Source organism: Heliangelus exortis, chromosome 10 (genome assembly GCF_036169615.1).
Source record: "Heliangelus exortis chromosome 10, bHelExo1.hap1, whole genome shotgun sequence".
Lineage (NCBI taxonomy): Eukaryota > Metazoa > Chordata > Aves > Apodiformes > Trochilidae > Heliangelus > Heliangelus exortis.
The window spans coordinates 1,343,085-1,361,080 of record NC_092431.1 but is presented as its reverse complement, the minus strand read 5'-3'; the positions used below and the strand labels follow the sequence as shown (position 1 = coordinate 1,361,080).

The 17,996-nt window shown below is 53.2% G+C and overlaps 1 protein-coding gene across 1 annotated transcript; it reads right to left on the bottom strand.

Moving 5' to 3' along the window:
- Positions 1-1,622: 1,622 nt before the first annotated feature.
- Positions 1,623-6,398, bottom strand: LOC139800628 (homeobox protein not2-like). The gene is made up of 3 exons (XM_071753929.1): positions 6,179-6,398; positions 2,856-3,064; positions 1,623-1,781 (listed from the first exon to the last, which is right to left on the bottom strand). Exons 1-3 carry the CDS (start codon positions 6,396-6,398, stop codon positions 1,623-1,625), a joined length of 588 nt encoding a protein of 195 aa, XP_071610030.1.
- Between the last annotated feature and the right edge of the window lie 11,598 nt (positions 6,399-17,996).

The following is a 17,996-nucleotide window of genomic DNA, read 5'->3' as shown; positions in this document are numbered from 1 at the left end:
TAAAACAACCCAACAACCTGCTTTCAAGTTTGCATTGGTGTTTCAGGAGTGAAAACCTCACCTTTTTGAGAAGAAATCACCTTTTTGAGAAGAAGTCACCTTTTTGAGAAGAAGTCACCCTCTCTTGCTTTTGGAAACTGGCTACCACTTTTTGACAACAGGAGCTTGATTGGGAGGAGGAAAAGATGCATTTCTTTTCTCCATTTTTTTTCCTATTCCATGTCCTCAGAAACAGCAAAAAAAATCACCCATCCTTGAAACTGGTGGGGCAAGAAGCCACTGGAGGCATCACTCCCTGCTCAGAAACCAAGGAGCTGCCCAACCCTGCCTCCCCCCAGCCAGTCCCATCTCTCTTTCTGAAACACACTAACATTTTTATTAGGAAGCAAAGCAAATAAATAGATGACACTTATTACAGAGGAAAAACAAACAAAAAAAAATATTACGTCTATAAATAACAACATAAGAGTAAAGTGATATACAGTGTTCTAGGTCAGAAAGAGACACAATAAATTACCCTGAGGTGATGGATGGGACACGGTGCCTGGCACCCTGGGCAGAGAGGGGAAGGGGAGGTGACAGCCTGGCCTAAGAGGGTCAGGAGCTGAGTCCTGACCCCTCAAAGCCTTCCCAGCCCCAGAAACACAACTGCTGGCTGAACAGGGGGGTTCCAGATGTCCTGCCCAACTCTCCAGGTGCCTTTTCCCATGGCACCTGGATGTGTAATGAGGAGAGAACAGAGCAGCTGCTGCCTGGGCCAGAACCAGCACATCTGGATGAGGGGCAGGGGGTCCTCTGAAGCACCAGAGGTGTTGGGAAGCTGGTTTTGGGTTGTTTTTTTTTTTCCTTACAACAGCCACAATCACCCCCCCCTCACCTCAGCCAGCCCAAGGGCCTTGTTCCCTGCTGCATACACACACCTTAGTGGTGTAAGGCAAGGCCAGAAGGCAGAGACACACCAGGTTCTGCACTTCAGGTTTGGGAAGCCAAAAAAAAAAAACAACCAACCCCAAAAGGCACAGAAACACCAAGGCACAGGACAAGAGGAGGCACTTGTGTCCCAGGGGCAGGATCAGCCCCTGCTCACCTTATTGCAAGTCTGAGGGTGGGAGCAAAAGGGCTTTCCAGCTTTCACAGAGGTTTTGTTTGTGATCTAAGCATCAAAAATGGGAGTCAAGTTGAGCTGGAAAGAAAACCAATCAAGTCAAACTGACCAGGAGAAACAAACAAACAGTCAGGGTTGGTTCTCCTCCCAGCAGAGATCTCCCTCCTAGGAGCACACAGCCACAAGTGACCAGATGCCATCAAAGCCATCAGACACCATCTGATTGTCACTGCTGAAAAGTCCCTGTGTGTGTCCAAACAGGAGATCACATGCCTGGCCATACCTACAGCACCATCAGGGACAGCCAGGCTGGTGATGAAGCCCCAGGAATTACAGCAGCCAGCTACCCAACCATCATTTGTTGGGCTTCCAGCTGCAGATTGTCCTGCAGCTCCCAACTCTCAGATGGAGAGTGTAACAAATGTCTCACTTGGCCCAAAAACCTGTCAACATCCCCAGTGTCTCCATCCCCGTGGCTGCAGAGGCAGTGGTGGCAGCTGAACCTTGTCCCCCCTCTTCAAAGCTCAACATCCACCGTGTCCTCCTCCTGCTCCTTGATGTCTGTGGAGTCAGCAGTGGAGGGCTGGATCACCCCAAACTGGGACAGCTTGGCTGCTTTCTGCTCCATGCTCTGCTTCCTCCACTTGATCCTCCGGTTCTGGAACCAAACTTTCACCTGGCAGGAAAACAGCATCACAGCTTCATCCAAAATCTCCAAGATCCCCTTTTCCAAGAGGGGCCATTGTCCCCAAAAAGCATGTCCCTTAAAGAGAGGGGTGTCACCCTTCTCTTCCTGGGCATGGTGCAGGAGGAGGTGACACTGGAGACGTGCTGACACAGAGTGGTGCTGGCAGCAAGGACCAGGCAGCTCCAGAGAGGAGGTTCTGGGGAAATAAAGTTCTGGCCATGGGGAAATAAAGTAGGTGCCACCTCCATCTCCCACAAACCCATCCCTGGGGCCACAGCTTTCAGAGAGCAGGAGGGGATCCCCACCTGCCCCTGGTGCTCTTCACACCCAGCCTGACCCCCGAGAATCACCCTGAGTCTCCCCATCTGAATTTGGATCCACCCTGGAAGATAATGCCACAGGATCATGGAAAGTGAGGGGCTGGAAGGGACCCCAAAAGATCATCTTGTCCAACCCCCCCCCTGCCAGAGCAGGGTCACCTACTGCAGGTCACAGAGGGACACATCCAGGTGGGCTTTTTTTGTCTCATTTTAACAATAAATAAGCAGCTTCAGTGGGAGGGGCAGAAACTTATTGGGAAGAGAAAAAAAAAAAAAAAAAAAAAAAAAAAAAAAAAAAAAAAAGATCCAGTGTCATAGAAAGACACCTCAAGCATGTGTTGATGGCCAGGTTGGATGGCAGCCTGGGAGGTGTTGTGCCCATGAGGTGGGTTGGAACTAAATAATCTTGAAGGTGCCTTCCAGCCCCAACCATTCAGGGATTCTATGGTTCTGTGATGTCTCCAGAGAATCATAACAATGTGGATTTGTTTGTTCAGCTCTTAACACAAACAGATTTGTGCTCCTAAATGCTTTTTGTTCCAACTCATAGATCAAGAAGAGGACCTTCTTAACCACAGACCATCTCAATCTACCTTGCAGCCCTCCATGGCTTCAGTGTTTTCTGGAACAAAAAGTCCCACAGCTCACTTTCCATTGTGAGAATTCCACAGGAGAGGAATCACCACAGACCAAACCCAGCCCCAAGATCTCTGCTGCCCTCCCCAGCTCCCCCTGTCCTTACCTGAGTCTCTGTGAGGTGCAGTGTTGCAGCCAGGTCCACTCTCTCTGTGCCCACCATGTACTGCTGCTTGAGGAACTCCTGCTCCAGCCTCTCCAGCTGCTCTGGTTTGAAAACTGTTCTGACCCTCTTCATCTTGCAGGGCCCTCCAGACCTCCAAGGCATGCTTGGACCCAGTGAGTTGGTCCCTACACAGTGAGACAGCTCCAGCCCTGCAAGAAAGCAGCAGAGGTTGGAGTGGGCTGCATGTTTGGGGTGATTCCTCCAGCCCTGCTGAAGCACCAAGCCCAGCTTGCTTCAGCTGCCACCAAACCCCAAATGCAGCTGCTCTACAACATTCTGCACTACTGAATGAAATGGCCCCAAAAAGAACATCAGAAATAGCACCAAAAAGAAAATAAGGGATCTCCCTACCCAGACCATCTCATCTGGGTTCCCTTTCCTTTTAAAAGCTTGGGCCAAATGATCTCAGGAGGTCCCTCCCAACCTATTCTGTGGTGCTACCCACAGGTAGAACCTGGGGCAGTCCCCAGGGACTGGGACAGAAGGAGGTGAGCAGGGTTTGACTCCATCTGTGCAGGATCTTTGTAGGAGAATAATGAAGTCCACCAAGAGCTGATGAACAAAAAAAAAAAAAAAAAAAAAAAATCCTATTTCCTCTGTCACAAGAAGCCCCCTAACATCTAAAAGCTTGGGGGAGTTTCCCCATGCCAGCCCCTGATTTTTAGCCTTCTCTCACCAACCAGTGTCCAGGAGAAGATACTGGAGCTGGTGGGACTGGTGTGGTGAGGACCAGAGTCCCCAGCCCTGGGGCAGGTTGTCATCCTGGACCTCAGGTCTCAGGAGGCTGAACAATCCCTGAAGTTCCTGGTGTGCAGAGGGATCAGCAGGACCAACAAGTGGATCTGGTCTCAAGTCTCCTATCTAGTTCTGGCTTGGTGATAACCCTAATTACCCTTAATTACCATACAATACACCAGCACTTCCACAGGGCCAGCTGGCACCAGCCTGAGAGCAGAGCTGTCTCCCCCTGACCATCCCCCAGGAGCCACAGGGCTCATCCCAGCTGGCTCTGTCCTCCTGAAGGATCTTCCCACCTGCCAGAACTCACTGCCAGGAGGTGTGGGGATACCTCAGCTAAAAGGGGCTGCAGTCATCCAGGCAAAAAAAAACCCAAAACTTTGCATCCAAGATGCTGGTTCTGGAGTTAAAACACCCAGAGGAACATCAGTGTAGGCTTTGCACATCTGAGTGTGAAGAACCTGAGGGACAAAAGCTGCTGGACTGGAGACTCCACTCCTGTTCCAAACCCAAGAAAGGCTCCAGTGAAACCTTCCAGCACGGGTGAGCCCTCTGGGTGCCAGGAGAACCCCTCCAAGATCCTGAAGATCTTCAGAACCAGATAAGGACAGAACTAACAGCCTGGCTGAGCACCCTGGGCTGTGGGAGGTGTCCCTGGATGAGCTTTCAGGTCCCTTCCAACCCAAACCAGTCTGGAATTCCTTATCTGGTGGTACCATTGGGATATATCCTGACAAAGCAGGTTTCTGCAGCTTTTATGGAAATAATGGCACAGATTCACACCCCCTGCTTTGTGTCTCCTTTCCTGAGTGATGTTGTCATCTTCCCCAGGCACAAATGGGCACCTCAACCTACTTCACTTCATTCATTGTGCAGAAATTCCACGTGTGTTGGAGTTGTGGGAAGGAGACCTGACAGCTTAACAGCCCCAATTTGCATCATTAGAACAATTTCACCCATCACATTTTTTAATAATTTTTTTTTTTGCACCTGAATACCAGCAATTGTCATTTCAAACACCAGCTACTTGGTGGAATTAAGGCTTTGCAAATTGTTGAGCAATATTTTCAATATTAATTTTGACATAACACAAAAGATGAACCCACAGCTCTGCAGCTCCTGTCTGGTGAAAGACACAACAAATTAAATAGTTATGCAAAGCAGTTAAAACAAGATCAGGAGCAGCAAATGCTTTTGGTATCTGACTATTCCAGCTACCAGGATCAAATCAAGAGTTACTCAGAGGAGTAAAATGTGTGCTTAGCTGCAGGCTTTGTCTGGGCAGTGATGAGATCAGGCTCTGAATGCTAAAAAAAAAAGACACTCAGCTTTAGGAAAAAAATATTCCCAGTAGAGGGGAACTTGGTTAAAACAAATGTTTTGCTTACAAAAAGTTGCAGTGCTCCTCAGTGAGGGAACAGAGAGCCTGGGGGGTTACACACACCATCCACCAGTCCTAAAAATATGGGTTTTACACTAAAAATGTCAACTTTTCCTTGTGTGAAACACTCAGAAGTTTGACTTCTGCGAGTGGGAAATTGCAGGGAGCAAAATGACAGCTGGGTGAGGGCAGGTTTGGGGGGAGGGAAAGCCCTCCCAAGAGCAGAGGGGTGAGGGCAGGGTGGGGAAATGACTTTTGGGGCTGAGGCTGTGGGAGGGGGCAGCAGGTTGGGGTTTGTATGGGCACTGCGGGGCCTTGCCAGGACATGGGAAGAGAAATAAATGGCAGCATGTGCCAAGCACCACTGAAAATGGAGGTGCTGGGACTGTCCTGACCTGAGACCTGCTGCTGGAGGTTGTAATTCTGGGTCTCACTTCACGTGGAGGGTAAACGGATGATGTTAATTACCCATCACTACAGAAGAGGCAGCTAATGGAAACCCAGACTGGTTTGGCTTGGAAAGAACCTTAAAGATCATCCAGGGACACTTCCCCCAGCCCAGGGTGCTCCAAGCCCCATCCAACCTTCAGCACTGCCAGGGATGGGGCAGCCACAGCTTCTGGGGGCAACCAGGGGCTCAGCACCCTCACCCCAAACAATTTCTCCCCAAGATCTCTTCTCCATCTCCCCTCTTGCAGCTGGAAACCCTTCCCCCTCATCCCATCCCTCCAGGCCCTTGTCCCAAGTCCCTCCCCAGCTTTCCTGCAGCCCCTTCAGGCACTGGAAGGTGCTCTGAGGTCTCTTTGGAGCCTTTTCTTCTCCAGGCTGAACAAACCCCAACTCTCAGCCTGGCTCAGAGCAGAGGTGAAACTTTTAGGAGATGAGGAAACTCTTCTCTCCCCCTCCATCATTCCCCACAGCCCATGGGGTTGGTCGAGAAGCTGCAGAAATAAATCCACAGCCACAGGGCGAGGGATAAAAAAAAAAAAATAAATCAACTTTTCTTGACCCCAAAGCCTTAATTTTCCTGTCCAAGTGACCCAAGTCCCTCCTGGCAGGTTCCTCCCCACCCGTGCCCCTTTACCCACCCACCCCCCCACCCTGGAACAATTCGGGGACACCCCCCAGCCCCAGCCCCGCTCACCTGCACCCCCCCAGCCCCAGCCCCAGCCCCAGCCGCCGGGGATCGCCCCCAGCCCCGCTCCAGGACCCGGCCCGGCCGGGGACCAGCGGGGAGGGGGCGGTGGGACGGGGGCTGCTGCGGGGCCGCGGCGCGGAGGGTCCCGGGCCAGGAGAGCTTCGATGTGGAAAGGGGTCTTGGAAGGCGGGGGGTCCGGCCGGGACCGCGGAGGGCTGCGGAGCATGGCAAGGCCGACGGGAAAGGTTTGCCGGGCCGGTGTGGCTAGCGAAGGGCCGGGGTGGCGACTGCCGGGCCCCCTCCCCTTTATATGGAGGGCGAGGTGGGCTGGGATGAAACGCGCTCCTATGCAAAGCGGAGGCGGGGGGGTGGCGGGGGGCTGCCCTTATCCCCCCCCTGGCCTCCAGGGACATCCCCACCCGCACCTCTTCCTCCCCACGGACACCCCTGCTTCCCTACTGACACCCCCACGGACACCCCTGCTTCCCTCCTTACACCCCCACGGACACCCCTGCTTCCCTACTGACACCCCCATGGACCCCCCCTCGTCCCTCCCTGCTGGCTCCTCCACGGGCACCCACCCTCACACCTTCATCCTCACCCCCACACCACCCACTCCCCCTCCCCGCGCACCTGCTCCTTCCACTCGGACCCCCACACTAACACCCACTCCTCCCCCCTGGATCCTCACGCTGGCCAACACACCTTCCCCTTGGGCACCTGTTCCGTGGACACCAACACCCACTCCAGACCCACACACGCGTGGACATTTGCCCCTTCCACCACCTTCCAAAAAAACCCCAAAAAACAAAAAAACCATAACCACCTCGCTGTCACCCTCACCTTCCCCCGTGGACACCTACAGCTCCCCACCCTGCCCCTCTTGACACCCACGCACCTCCTGACACCCAAACCCTCCCCACAGCTGCACCCACGCCATATTTTGGGCCACGTTCCTCAGGCCACGCGAGTCCACCCTGCCTGGGGAGGCGTCCGTGGGTCCCTGTCCCGCGGTGTCAGAGGGTGTAAGTGGAGCTGGGACACCGGGAAGCCACATCAGGAGGTTGAGAGGTGACATTTAACTGCTCCGAACCCAAACCCAGGGATTCTCACTCAACCATTCCCTCTCACGGCTCTGCGAGCACCGAATCCACACCGGGAATTCACGCGGGTGGATGCAAACACGGGGAAATCCCAAACCCGGGGTTTCCAGGTGGATAAACACAGACTAACACACACCCCACGGGTTAATAACCCTGAACACCTCCTCGAGCACCAAATTCACACGGAAAATTCTCTCGGGTGGACAAAACCGTAGCGAAATCCTAAGGCTGGAGTCTGCGGGTTGATAAACACGGCGGAAAAATCCCCCGTGGATTAACAACCCGACATGAAACACCTCTGCGAGGTGTCCCGACCCACCAAACCCTGCCCCGAATTCCGGACGCTTCGGGGTCTCTGCCGAGAAAACGTTATAAATGAACAATTCGATTTTTTTTTTTTAATTTTTTTTTTTCGAGCATTTCAAAGCAAAAATGGAAATGCTGGGAAGGCAGGGACAGGATTATCCCTCTCGTGAGGAAGCACCCTGGTGATGGCTGCGGGAACCTCGGGGAAGAGGATGCCCTCGGGAGACAAAAGAATCCCTCAAGTTGCCTTGAAAAAGCGCTTTCCCCCCCCTTCCCTTTTTTTCTTTTTTTTTTTTTTTCCTTTTTTTTTTCTTTTTCTTTTTTTTTTCCCCTGCCGTTTAGCATCCTGTCTTCCACGGCAGCTTCAAAATAAGTGAATAAATACAGCTGCTGCTTTATTGCTCCTTAACCAAACAGCCAGCCCCCAAACCCTGCAACTCCGGGCTTAATTGAAATCACACGTTCAAAGCTGGGCAAGTGCCGAAGTCCCTTTCTCCACACCCCCCCCCCAAAAAAAAACAAAAAAAACATCCACTACCAAGGAAAAAAAAATCCACAGGGATTCACAGCTTCTGGCTCTGCTGGCACAGAGCTGGCGTGGCTTAAAATACAGGTGTCCTTCGGCCAGCTTTGGATTTATTTGTTTTATTGGGAAAAATCGAAACGAAACAAAACGACCAAACCAAAACCTGCTCGACCTCTTCGTTATTTTTCCATTATTTTTCGTCTTGGTGATCGCGACTGCCGCGATAATTCCCGGCTGGGATTTCCCGATGGAAAGAGATGTCGTGGATGCTGTGGGGGGAACTGAGGTTTATTGGGATGGCTGAGGGGGAGATGGTGCCAGCGGGAGGATGGACGGACAGGGAGCTGGGAGGGATGAGCGCCAAGCCAAGAGAAAAAAAAAAAAAAAAATTAAAAAAAAACCCCAAACCAACCCCGCCGGCTGACATTTCGGCTTCTCCCTCGGCTGCCTAATGACTCGTCCTGTTTCCCATTAGTAGTGTGTGCTCAGCTAATGCATCGCGGGCCGAAAGCTGGAAATTTTCACTCGCTGGTAATGACTTGGGAAATATAGCACCCAGCAGGCAGGAGGAGAGGGGAGAGACCCCCCCACACCTCCCTGCCCACCCGCTCCGTCCCCATCTGCTCCGGGAAAAGGGGCTTGGGCAGGAGCCTGGGCAGTGGGAGATGAAAGGATGGGCCCTGAGACTCTTTTTTAATTTTTTTTTTTGTGTTGTTGGGAGCGTTTGGGCGTGTTACAGTTTGTTGTGGTTTGGTTTTTACGTTTAATTCCACTTGTGTTTTTCAAGAGCGTGGAAAATAAAAGGAAAGGGGGGGAAGGCGGGGGGGGATAAAAATAAAAATTCCCAACAAGAAAACAACAACAGCCCCCCCAGCCCTTTGTAAACATCCCCCGTGAGCAAAGGGAAGGGGGTGAAAAGCATTTCCTGATAACTCCATTAAAGAATGAGGCTGCATTAACATTCCAAGTACCTCGACAAGAGATGAAAGTGGAGAACTTGAGTTCAGTCCTTGCTCCAGATGTTATTATGGGCTCCCTGAAAGGTTTGGGTTTTTTTTTTTTTTATTCCTTTTTTTTTCTTTCTTTCTTTCTTTTTTTTTTTTTTTTCTGCCAAGAGACAAAGATGTTGCCTACTTCAAACGGGGCTAATTGATGCTAATGACTATCAGATAGAGGGGGGGCCCTTCTTCCCCCCTGCAAAGGGGAAAGAGAGAGCGCATTTTACAATCCCCTCAATAGAAAACGCCTCGCTCTTCAAACCAGGTTGTTGCTTCGGGGATTTTTTATTTCTCTCTGCCTTCTGCTTTTTCTCCTCCTCCGCTTCCCCCCTCCTCCTCCCCTCCTTCATCTTTTCTGTCCCCCTTTCTCCTGGGCACCCCGCAGCTCTCACTTGTTTGCCCCATGAGAAATTTCACACCTTCCCCGCCTGGCTGAGGGGAGCTTTGCCTCCCTTTTTCCATCCTTCTCCAAACCAAAAAAAAGTGGCGGAAATTTCCCCAAACCCACAGCGAGTACACGCCAAAAACCCTGACCCGGCTGAGGGGGGGGTTGTGTTTGTGCATCTGTAATCCTTCTGCAAGTGGGAAAACATCTTCCCCACCCAGAGCATCCCCTCGGTCACCTCCCAGCAAGAAGAAGATGGGTCCCAGGGCTCATTAGGGTAACCAACCCAGCACTGCCCACCTGAGGGCTCTGAAATGCCTTTTATTCTAAAAAAAAACCCACAAAAATTGGCTTAAAAATGGGATTCTGAACACCAGCTTCTAGTTTTGTGTCAGATTTTTGCAGCCATTCCTCTGGTGATAACCCGTTAATAATAATAATAATAAAGAATAAACCATAATCCAGTGATGAAAAGGCAATGAGGAACATCCCCTGGCTCTGGTGATGGGCTCCTTCCCAGCCTGGATCCCACTGAATCCCATGGGAAGAGAGGAAAGGGGCTTCACCTTAGCTGAGGGAAGAGGAGCACGGAGACTCAGTCACTGATCCGTGGTCCCTCCTGCACCACCAAGTCCAGAAATGAGGAATTACTCAAACTGCTGATAATTTCTGGCCATGCTCGGGGTTGGCTTTGCCTTCTGAATCCTCAGAACCTCTCAGGGTGGCACCAGCAGACCCAAAGGGGGTGAGGACAGAAGTGGTGGCACAGCATTGCTCCCAGGGGGTTACACGGCCAGCCCTGTGTGAGATCCCAGCACAGGGACAGCCACTGCCTCTGGGGAAAAGTTCTGAGGCCGTGGCTACTCCTTTGGTGACCCCAGGTTGCCCCCAGAAGCTGTGGCTGCCCCATCCCTGGCAGTGCTGAAGGTTGGATGGGGCTTGGAGCACCCTGGGCTGAGGGAGGTGTCCCTGCCCATGGCAGGGGTTGGGATGGATGATCTTGAAGGTCCCTTCCAACCCAAACAGTTCCATGATTCTGTGATCCTGAGTTCTCCTGAGTTTGATCTGCAAGCAACAGGGTGGGATGGACCTGAGGATTTTAATCTAAAAGATTCAGGTTAAGTATAAGGAGGAAATTTTTTATGATGGGGTGGTGAAAGCTTGGCCCAAGTTGCCAAGGGAGGATGTCCCATCCCTGGAAACATTCCAGGTCAGGTTGGACAGAGCTTTGAGCAGCTTGGTCTACATGAGGATGTCCCTGCTCACTGCAGGGGATTGGACTGGGTGAGATTTCAAGGTCCCTTCTCACCCAAACTGCTCCATAATTCCATGATTTGGGAACTGAAACGTTTCCTCCCAGGAGGATGTGCCAAACACCAGCCTGCAGAGGACACAGCTCCCATCCCCTGCATCCCCATCCCCTGCATCCCATTCCCCCCATCCCCATCCCCTCTATCCCATTCCCCCCATCCCCTCCATCCTCATCCCATCCATCCCCTCCATCCCCATCCCCTGCATCCCCATCCCCTCCATCCCCATCCCCTCACTCCAGCTCTGCCTTGGCAGCCTCTGCTGGATTCAGAGGATGGAAAATCCCAACCTTGCAAACCAGGGAGCAGAGGGGAGCTGGGGCAGGGTCTGGGGGGGAGGCAGAGGACAGGATCCTTTTGCCCCCAGCCCCAGACAGCCAATACACACCCAGCCGCCCCTCAGACACCGGCCCCGGCTCCATTGTCAGGTTAATTTGGGTTAATGGCCTGCAAAGCACCTCAGCCCCAGCCAGCTCTCATTAGCACTTGATAATATCAAGCATCCTGAGGAACTGAGTTGGTTTTTTTGGTTTTTTTTTCCCCAGGGCATGGAGCCCTCGCAGCCAGCCCGGGCCAGGGTGGCTTTGGGGAGGAGGACAGGACCTGTTCCTCCCCATGCCCAAGCTTGTGGGGCCAAAGAATCTCTTCCCCCACAGCCCCGAGTTTTTTTTTTCTTGCGATTTATCAGCCAGGCTGATTTTTCCAGGCAAGGATTGAATTAAACTCGTGCTGCAAAGTGCCTGCATCTTGCTCGGGCTTGTCCATGGGGAGAGGTTGTCCCTGATCCCTGAGCTCGATGTCACTTTTGGCCTCATAACTCAACCGGGTGTGAATTAAGGGAGCTGGAACTGCTCCATCCCCCCCCTCACCCTCTCTGGGTGCTGGGGACCCTTCCACCTGCCTGAAATCCCCCCCAAAGCAGCGTGGGTCGAGTCCACCGTGGGGCTACACTAAACCTGACAACAAATTTGGGGGGAGATACCTAAAAAGAGCCAAATACTCAGCTGCAAGGAGGCTTGGAGGCTGCTCCCATCAAGCAGAGACCTGAACCCCGTGTCCAAGCTGCAAGAGCAGGTAATAAGAGCATCCAGATCCAAAATTAATTGGGAATACTCAATAAATTCAGGCTGGAGCCAGCCCTGAGTGCAGGATCAGCCCCAACGCTGCTCCCTTCAATTATCTTTTTTTTTTTTCCCTTTTTTTTTTTTTTTTTTTTTTTCCTCCCTCCCCCATTGTTCTCCCCTAATGAGGAGCCTAATGACCAAAGGATGGTTCATAAGTGGTTCCCAGACTCTCCTTGCCCAGGGCAAACACCGTCCACAATAGGATCACAAATTGTAGGGAGAAGCCCCGGCTGATCACATCAGAAACGGGACAGGGATTTATCTCCCAGCCTTAACAATAACAGTATGTTCTTAATCGCCACTCCAAAGGGACAGCTAGCAGGGGATCTGCCCGGCCTCATCATTAAAACCTGGCAGCAGCATCTTTGGTAGCGCTGCCCCTTTGTTCATCTTTCATTATTCCGATGCTCCGGCCCCCGTTAATTCCTCTCCATCTTATTAAATCAATAGAGATGGAGTGGGGGAAGGATGGGGAAGAGCAAGGGGCGGATCCGGCTCGGCTCTCGGCAGGGGTGCTGAGTGGGAGCGGGAGCAGCGTGTCCGAGACCCCTGGGGAAACTGAGGCACAAAGCGCGCTGCGGGCTGAGACCCGGGAGGAGTTTTTGGCAGAGCTGGGGGGTGCTTTCCCTGACTGCTGGTCCCACACCTCGTAGCCAGATCCCCTTGTTCGTCCCATAGCATCGGCATTTCCTTGATTTCATGATTTAATCGAGTTTTTAAAAATTAAAACCACACCTTTGCAGAGGGCTCCGGTGCCAGGGCTCCCCCCCCCCAAAAAAAAAAGCCCATCCCAAACCCACCCAGAGATCTGAGCCACTGCAGTACTCACCCCGTTAAGGGGTCTCCTTAGTGGTCTGGATTCCTGGCTGCGTTTCCAGGCAGATTCCTTCTCATTTCACCTGGGAGTTTAATGCAAAGAATCGGTGCCTTCACTCTTTGAGCAAGGTGACTTGGGGAGGGGGGAAAATTCACCCCAGAAAGAGTGCAAAAGGTGGGGTGTTGTGGCATTTCCTCCCACTGCTCATGATGTATTTTATTTCATTTCATTTCATTTCATTTCATTTCATTTTATTTTATTTTATTTTATTTTATTTTATTTTATTTTATTTTATTTTATTTTATTTTATTTTAATTTTTTACTGTATAATTCCCACTGAAAGCAGGCAGCTTTATTAATTTATTTATATATTTATTTATTTAAAATATAATTCCCACTGAAATCGGGCAGCCCGGTGCCCGGAGCCTTTCGGGGAAGCTTTTTTGATGTTTCAATCAGGAATGAAAGGGGAGGGAGAAGCGGAGGGAAAGGCTCCCTGAGCATTTAACACGATTACACGATGCCAGAGCCTGGGAACACGCACGGGCCCCTCAGCCCGGCTCGGCTCGGGTTTTGCCTTCAGCCTCTTGCCCCGGCACCCTAATTCCTCCTGGGGACCCGGGAATAATCCCGTTTAGCGAAACCCCCCGAAAAGGGAGCGATCAGCTGAGCTGGAGAGGGGGGTGGCAGCTGGGGGAAAGGGATGTAAAAAGTTCCTGGGAAAGGGGCTGGATGAGAGGGGCATCCGAACCTCTCCAAACTTTTCCCATCCTCCCGAGTAAACGCGGCTCGAGTCCTGCGAACAAATCGGCTCCGTCGCCATGAGCTCAGCAGGAATAATCCTGGCAGGAAGGACAGCGGGGAGGGGGGGTTGGAAGAGCTGGAATGCTCCAGCTCCACCCGCTGATCCCTTCTCCTGTCTCATCCCATGTCCCCAGCCACCCATTTGCACCTCCTCATCCCCAACCATCCCACCACCCATCTCATCCAGGCTGTTCCCCTGGGCAAGGAGTCCACCCTGAGACACCCACACACACACCCATCACAACCCTGCTGCCACCCACCCATCCCAACCCACCCATCCCAATCCACCCACCCCAACCCACCCATCACAACCCTGCTGCCACCCACCCATCCCAATCCACCCATCCCAATCCACCCATCCCAATCCACCCATCACAACCCTCCTGTCACCCACCCACCCATCCCAACCCACCCATCCCAACCCTCCTGTCACCCACCCATCACAACCCTCCTGTCACCCACCCACCCATCCCAATCCACCCATCCCAACCCTCCTGTCACCCACCCATCACAACCCACCCATCACAACCTTCCTCTCCTCCTCCTCCTCCTCCCAGCCCCTACTTATCAGCAGAGATGTGCTGGGGAGGGCTCAGCACCTTCAGCACATCACCCTGATCCTCTTAATAAGGCAGCTCCCTTCTCACTTGTGACCACCTCTCACTGAAAACCAACTATTTTGGGGTGAGCTCCCCAGGGCTGAGCACAGGGGCAAAAAGGTTCAATCCTGCCCGAGGCTGAGCGCTGCCAGCTCCCAGGGGATTAAAAGTGTCCTGAGAACAACTTCGCTCCGGCAATCAGCTCAGGCCCTGCCCGGGGGATATTAAAACATCCCAAACATCCCCCGGGAGCTCTGATTAGCAAATTCACCCCTCCCTGGGCTCCGGGCAGACAGCAGCACAGTTTGGGAGCTTTGAGAGCCGCCGGGATAATCCCGGCTCTGCAAACAACCGGGACACAAAGAGCAGCTTCCAGCACATCCCATCTCCTGCCACTGTCCCCTCCTGGCACCGTCCCTTCCTTATCTCGTTGTCCCTTTCCTTCTCCTGGTGTCATTCCCTCTCTCGACATCATCTCCTGGCACTGTCCCCTCTCCCTGCACCAGCCCTTCCTAAACTGTCCCCATCTCCCCCTCTTAACTGTCCCCTTCTCTTCTCACTGTCCCCTCTCCTTACAGTCAGGTTTCACCTCTCCCCATAAACCCCCCACCTGCTCCTCCAGCTCCAAACTGGGAGCAGAGATGGAGAGAACAGGAGCTGGTGCTGCCACCCGAGTGTCCCCATTTGCTGTCCCCACAGACCCCATTCCCAGGTCAGTGTCCCCCCCAAAGCTGCTGGGTTTCAAACCTCAACATCTTCCCCCTGCCCACGGAGTGGAAATCCCCCCCCCCCCCCTGTGTCCCCCCCCATGCTGGAGACCCCCATCTCCTCCTCCCAGGGGAGGTTTGGCACTCAGACACTCTGGGAGGAGGATCCAATCCTTTGGGGGACCCCCAGTGCCACCCCAAGGCCACCAAACCCCCCCGAGGAGCTCAGGGTCCTGCTTGGTAACTCTGAATCCCTCTCACCAGCATTTCCCCCCTGCTGCACAGATGATTTTGGGATTTTTTCTTGGGGTGAGGGAGCAAAATATCCCCTGAGCCAGCGAGGTGAAGGGACAGGAGCAGGGATGCTCTGAGAGGCAGTGGCAGAGGTGCTGGGAGTTGGGGTGTGTGGGGGGGAGTTGTCCTTGAACCCCCCCCCCCACGCTCCCCTCTCTCTGCTGATGGGATTCAGATGGTCATTAGGGTCTGAGATTCTTAAAATCCTGCAGCTTTTCCTAATGAGCTGGGAAAAGTCACACCTCGGGCCGGGCACGGCGGGGGGGCCAGTCCTGCTCAAAGGGCTCCACCGGGCTGGGGAGGGGGTTTATTGGGGGAGGAAATGGGGAGTCGGGGGGTTGGGGCTCACATCTGCACCGCAGCAGCCCCCCCACCCCATCCCACCCCTTCTCTCAGTTTTCAGGAGCTCCTTGGGACCCAGCACATGTCCGGGCAGGTGTCCCCCCCCCGAAACTGGGGACAGCCCCCCTCCAAACTAAGGCACACCCCCAAAATCTTGAACCCCCTCCCCGAAATGGATCGCTCTGCTGCTGAGAAATCCACGATGGGGCTCCAAGTGTGGAGCATCCTCCCCTCTGGAGCTGTGAGACCACCTCGGGGATGGAGTCCCCCCCCCAGCCCCACCGTACCTAGACACATCCCGGCAGGTTCTGTGCCCCCCACCCCGGAGATTTATTTTTTTTTTTTTTTTAACAGGAGAAAGCCCTTTTATTCCTTTTTTTTTTTTTTTTTCCAATGGTCCCCTGCTCCTCCCAGCTCCTCCCGGGGGTCTCCCAACCACTGGGGTGGGGGCAAATAAAGGCTTTGGAGGAGAAGGGGGGGGACACACAGAGATGAAAGGGTGCGAGATTTGACGTTATTAGTTAATTACACTGAAAAGGCCGAGATAAAAAGGCAGGAGGCCCCTGCCAGGGCTGGGGTGTGTTTGGTTAGGAGGTGCTTCCCCCCTCATTTTTTTTTTTAGTCTTTTTTTTTTTTTCTCTGATGGAGCTCAGCAAACATCCTCCCACCCCCCCCAAACACCCTCACCCAGCTGGGTGGCCCCGGGACGGAGGGTGCCCCACAGGTGGGATGCTGAAGGCATCCATAGGGTTGGGATCCAGGTGATACGGGATGAAAATGGGGATACTGGGAGCCCGTGGTGCTTCGGGAGAGGCAGGTGGGAAAATCTGGGGGAGGGAGGAGGAGCTCGAATTGGGGGTTTGCTGCCCATAAACCCAACATCCCCTTTCCCCAGTTTGGGATCCAGGACTGGGAGGTGACCCCAGGGATGACTCCTGCAAATTTGCCCCCGAGGCTGCAGGTCCTGAGCTAATTAATAACAATGCTGCTCATTAGCGCTCCTCTTGGCTGTCTGGGCAGGGTGTGGATTGTCTGTCTGCCGAGGAGTGGGGCCTCCAGGGTCACCCCCCCCATCCCCTTGTCCCCAGACAGCCCCAGGGGTGACCTCAGAGCTCCCCTTTGCTTTGGTGTCCAGGTCCTGTCCCGCAGCATCCCCTGTGTCTCTCCATCCTGCTTTTTGAAGCCCTTCATCCCTTTGCATCCTCTTGCTGACGCACTCTGCTGTACCCCCAAAAAAATTTTGCGAGGAAAAGGTGTATTTTTTACCAATTCAGCTGAAATTATTGGGAAAAAAAAAAAACAAAACCCAACAGTGTTTGGCCACTCGCTGCCATCAAGTGGCTGGAGGAGGATCCAGCCCTGACCCTCAGTGTCCCCCCGGTCCCCTGGATCATTTGAGCTGAATTTTAGATCTCCCCCCCCCAATTAAATCCACTTTTCCTTTGTGTTATTAAAGGTCTCATCAGCCGGATTTGGGATGCAGAGTGAAGCCCTGCCTTAAGCATGGTAAGATATGCAGCTCTGCTCCTGCTCTCCAGGGACCTGCCCCACCTCCGGGGAGCTTTGCTCCAAGCAGGGTCACTGCCACCACCGGGGGCAAAGGCAGGAAAAAAAATTTAAAAAAAAATCAAATTAATTAAATAAAATAAAATAAAATAAAATAAAAAAAAAAAAAAAAAAAAAATTATATATATTTTTAAACCCTGTGAGTGATTGACCCCGGGGAACTCCACGCCCAGGAGCTCCTGGAGGTTGGAGAGGAGTTTTCTCCAAATAACAACACCTGTACTGGATGATATGGGCTAAAATATACCTGCCCCAAACTGGGAGAGTCCTGCCTCGGAACTGGGATGCTGGGCACTGGGATGCATCCCCCCTGGAGCTGGCTTGAGCCTTCCTAGAGCTGAGATGGACCCTCCAGGACTGGATGTGTCCCCCTGGAACTGGGTCGAGCCTCTCAACTGGGATCCCAGTTAGCAAGGGTGTTAGCTGGTGGAGGTCCCAGTTAGCAGGGTTCCCAGTTAGCAGGGTTCCCAGTTAGCACAGTCCCAGTCAGCAAGCTGCCAGTGACAGAGGATCCCAGTTACCAGACACCCCAATTAGCAGGGCTGGTAATTACTGAGGGTGCCAGTTAGTGTGGGTCAGAGCTCCTGGGTGCTGCTGGGCACCCCAGTTTGCACCTGCCCCAGTTAGTGGGCTCCCAGTTGATGAGGATCCCAGCTGGGAGGCACCTCAGTGGGCAGGGTCCCAGTGGGGTCACAGTCGGGGGTCTCAGGGTCCCAGTGGGGTCCCTGTCAGGGTGTCAGGGTTTCAGGGGGGTCCCAGTGTGGTGTCCCAGTCAGAATCCCAGTGTGGTCCCAGTGGGGTCCCTGCCGGGTCCCGGTGCTGTCCCTGCCGCGCTGTTCCCCCCGTGACCACCAGAGGGCTCCACGCGACCGCACTGAGACCCCCGGAGCGCGGCTGCGACACCGAGCGAGGGGACAGAGAGAGGGGACAGGGGATGGGGACA

Bases quoted from the DNA above. Each gene is read 5' to 3' on its own strand.
- LOC139800628 (XM_071753929.1), bottom strand. From the start codon at position 6,398: ATGCTCCGCAGCCCTCCGCGGTCCCGGCCGGACCCCCCGCCTTCCAAG. The intron at 3,065-6,178 runs GTGAGCGGGGCT...GCTTTCTTGCAG, and splicing joins CTGGGGCTGGGGGGGTGCAG to GGCTGGAGCTGTCTCACTGT. The intron at 1,782-2,855 runs GTAAGGACAGGG...TTTTCCTGCCAG, and splicing joins TGCACCTCACAGAGACTCAG to GTGAAAGTTTGGTTCCAGAA.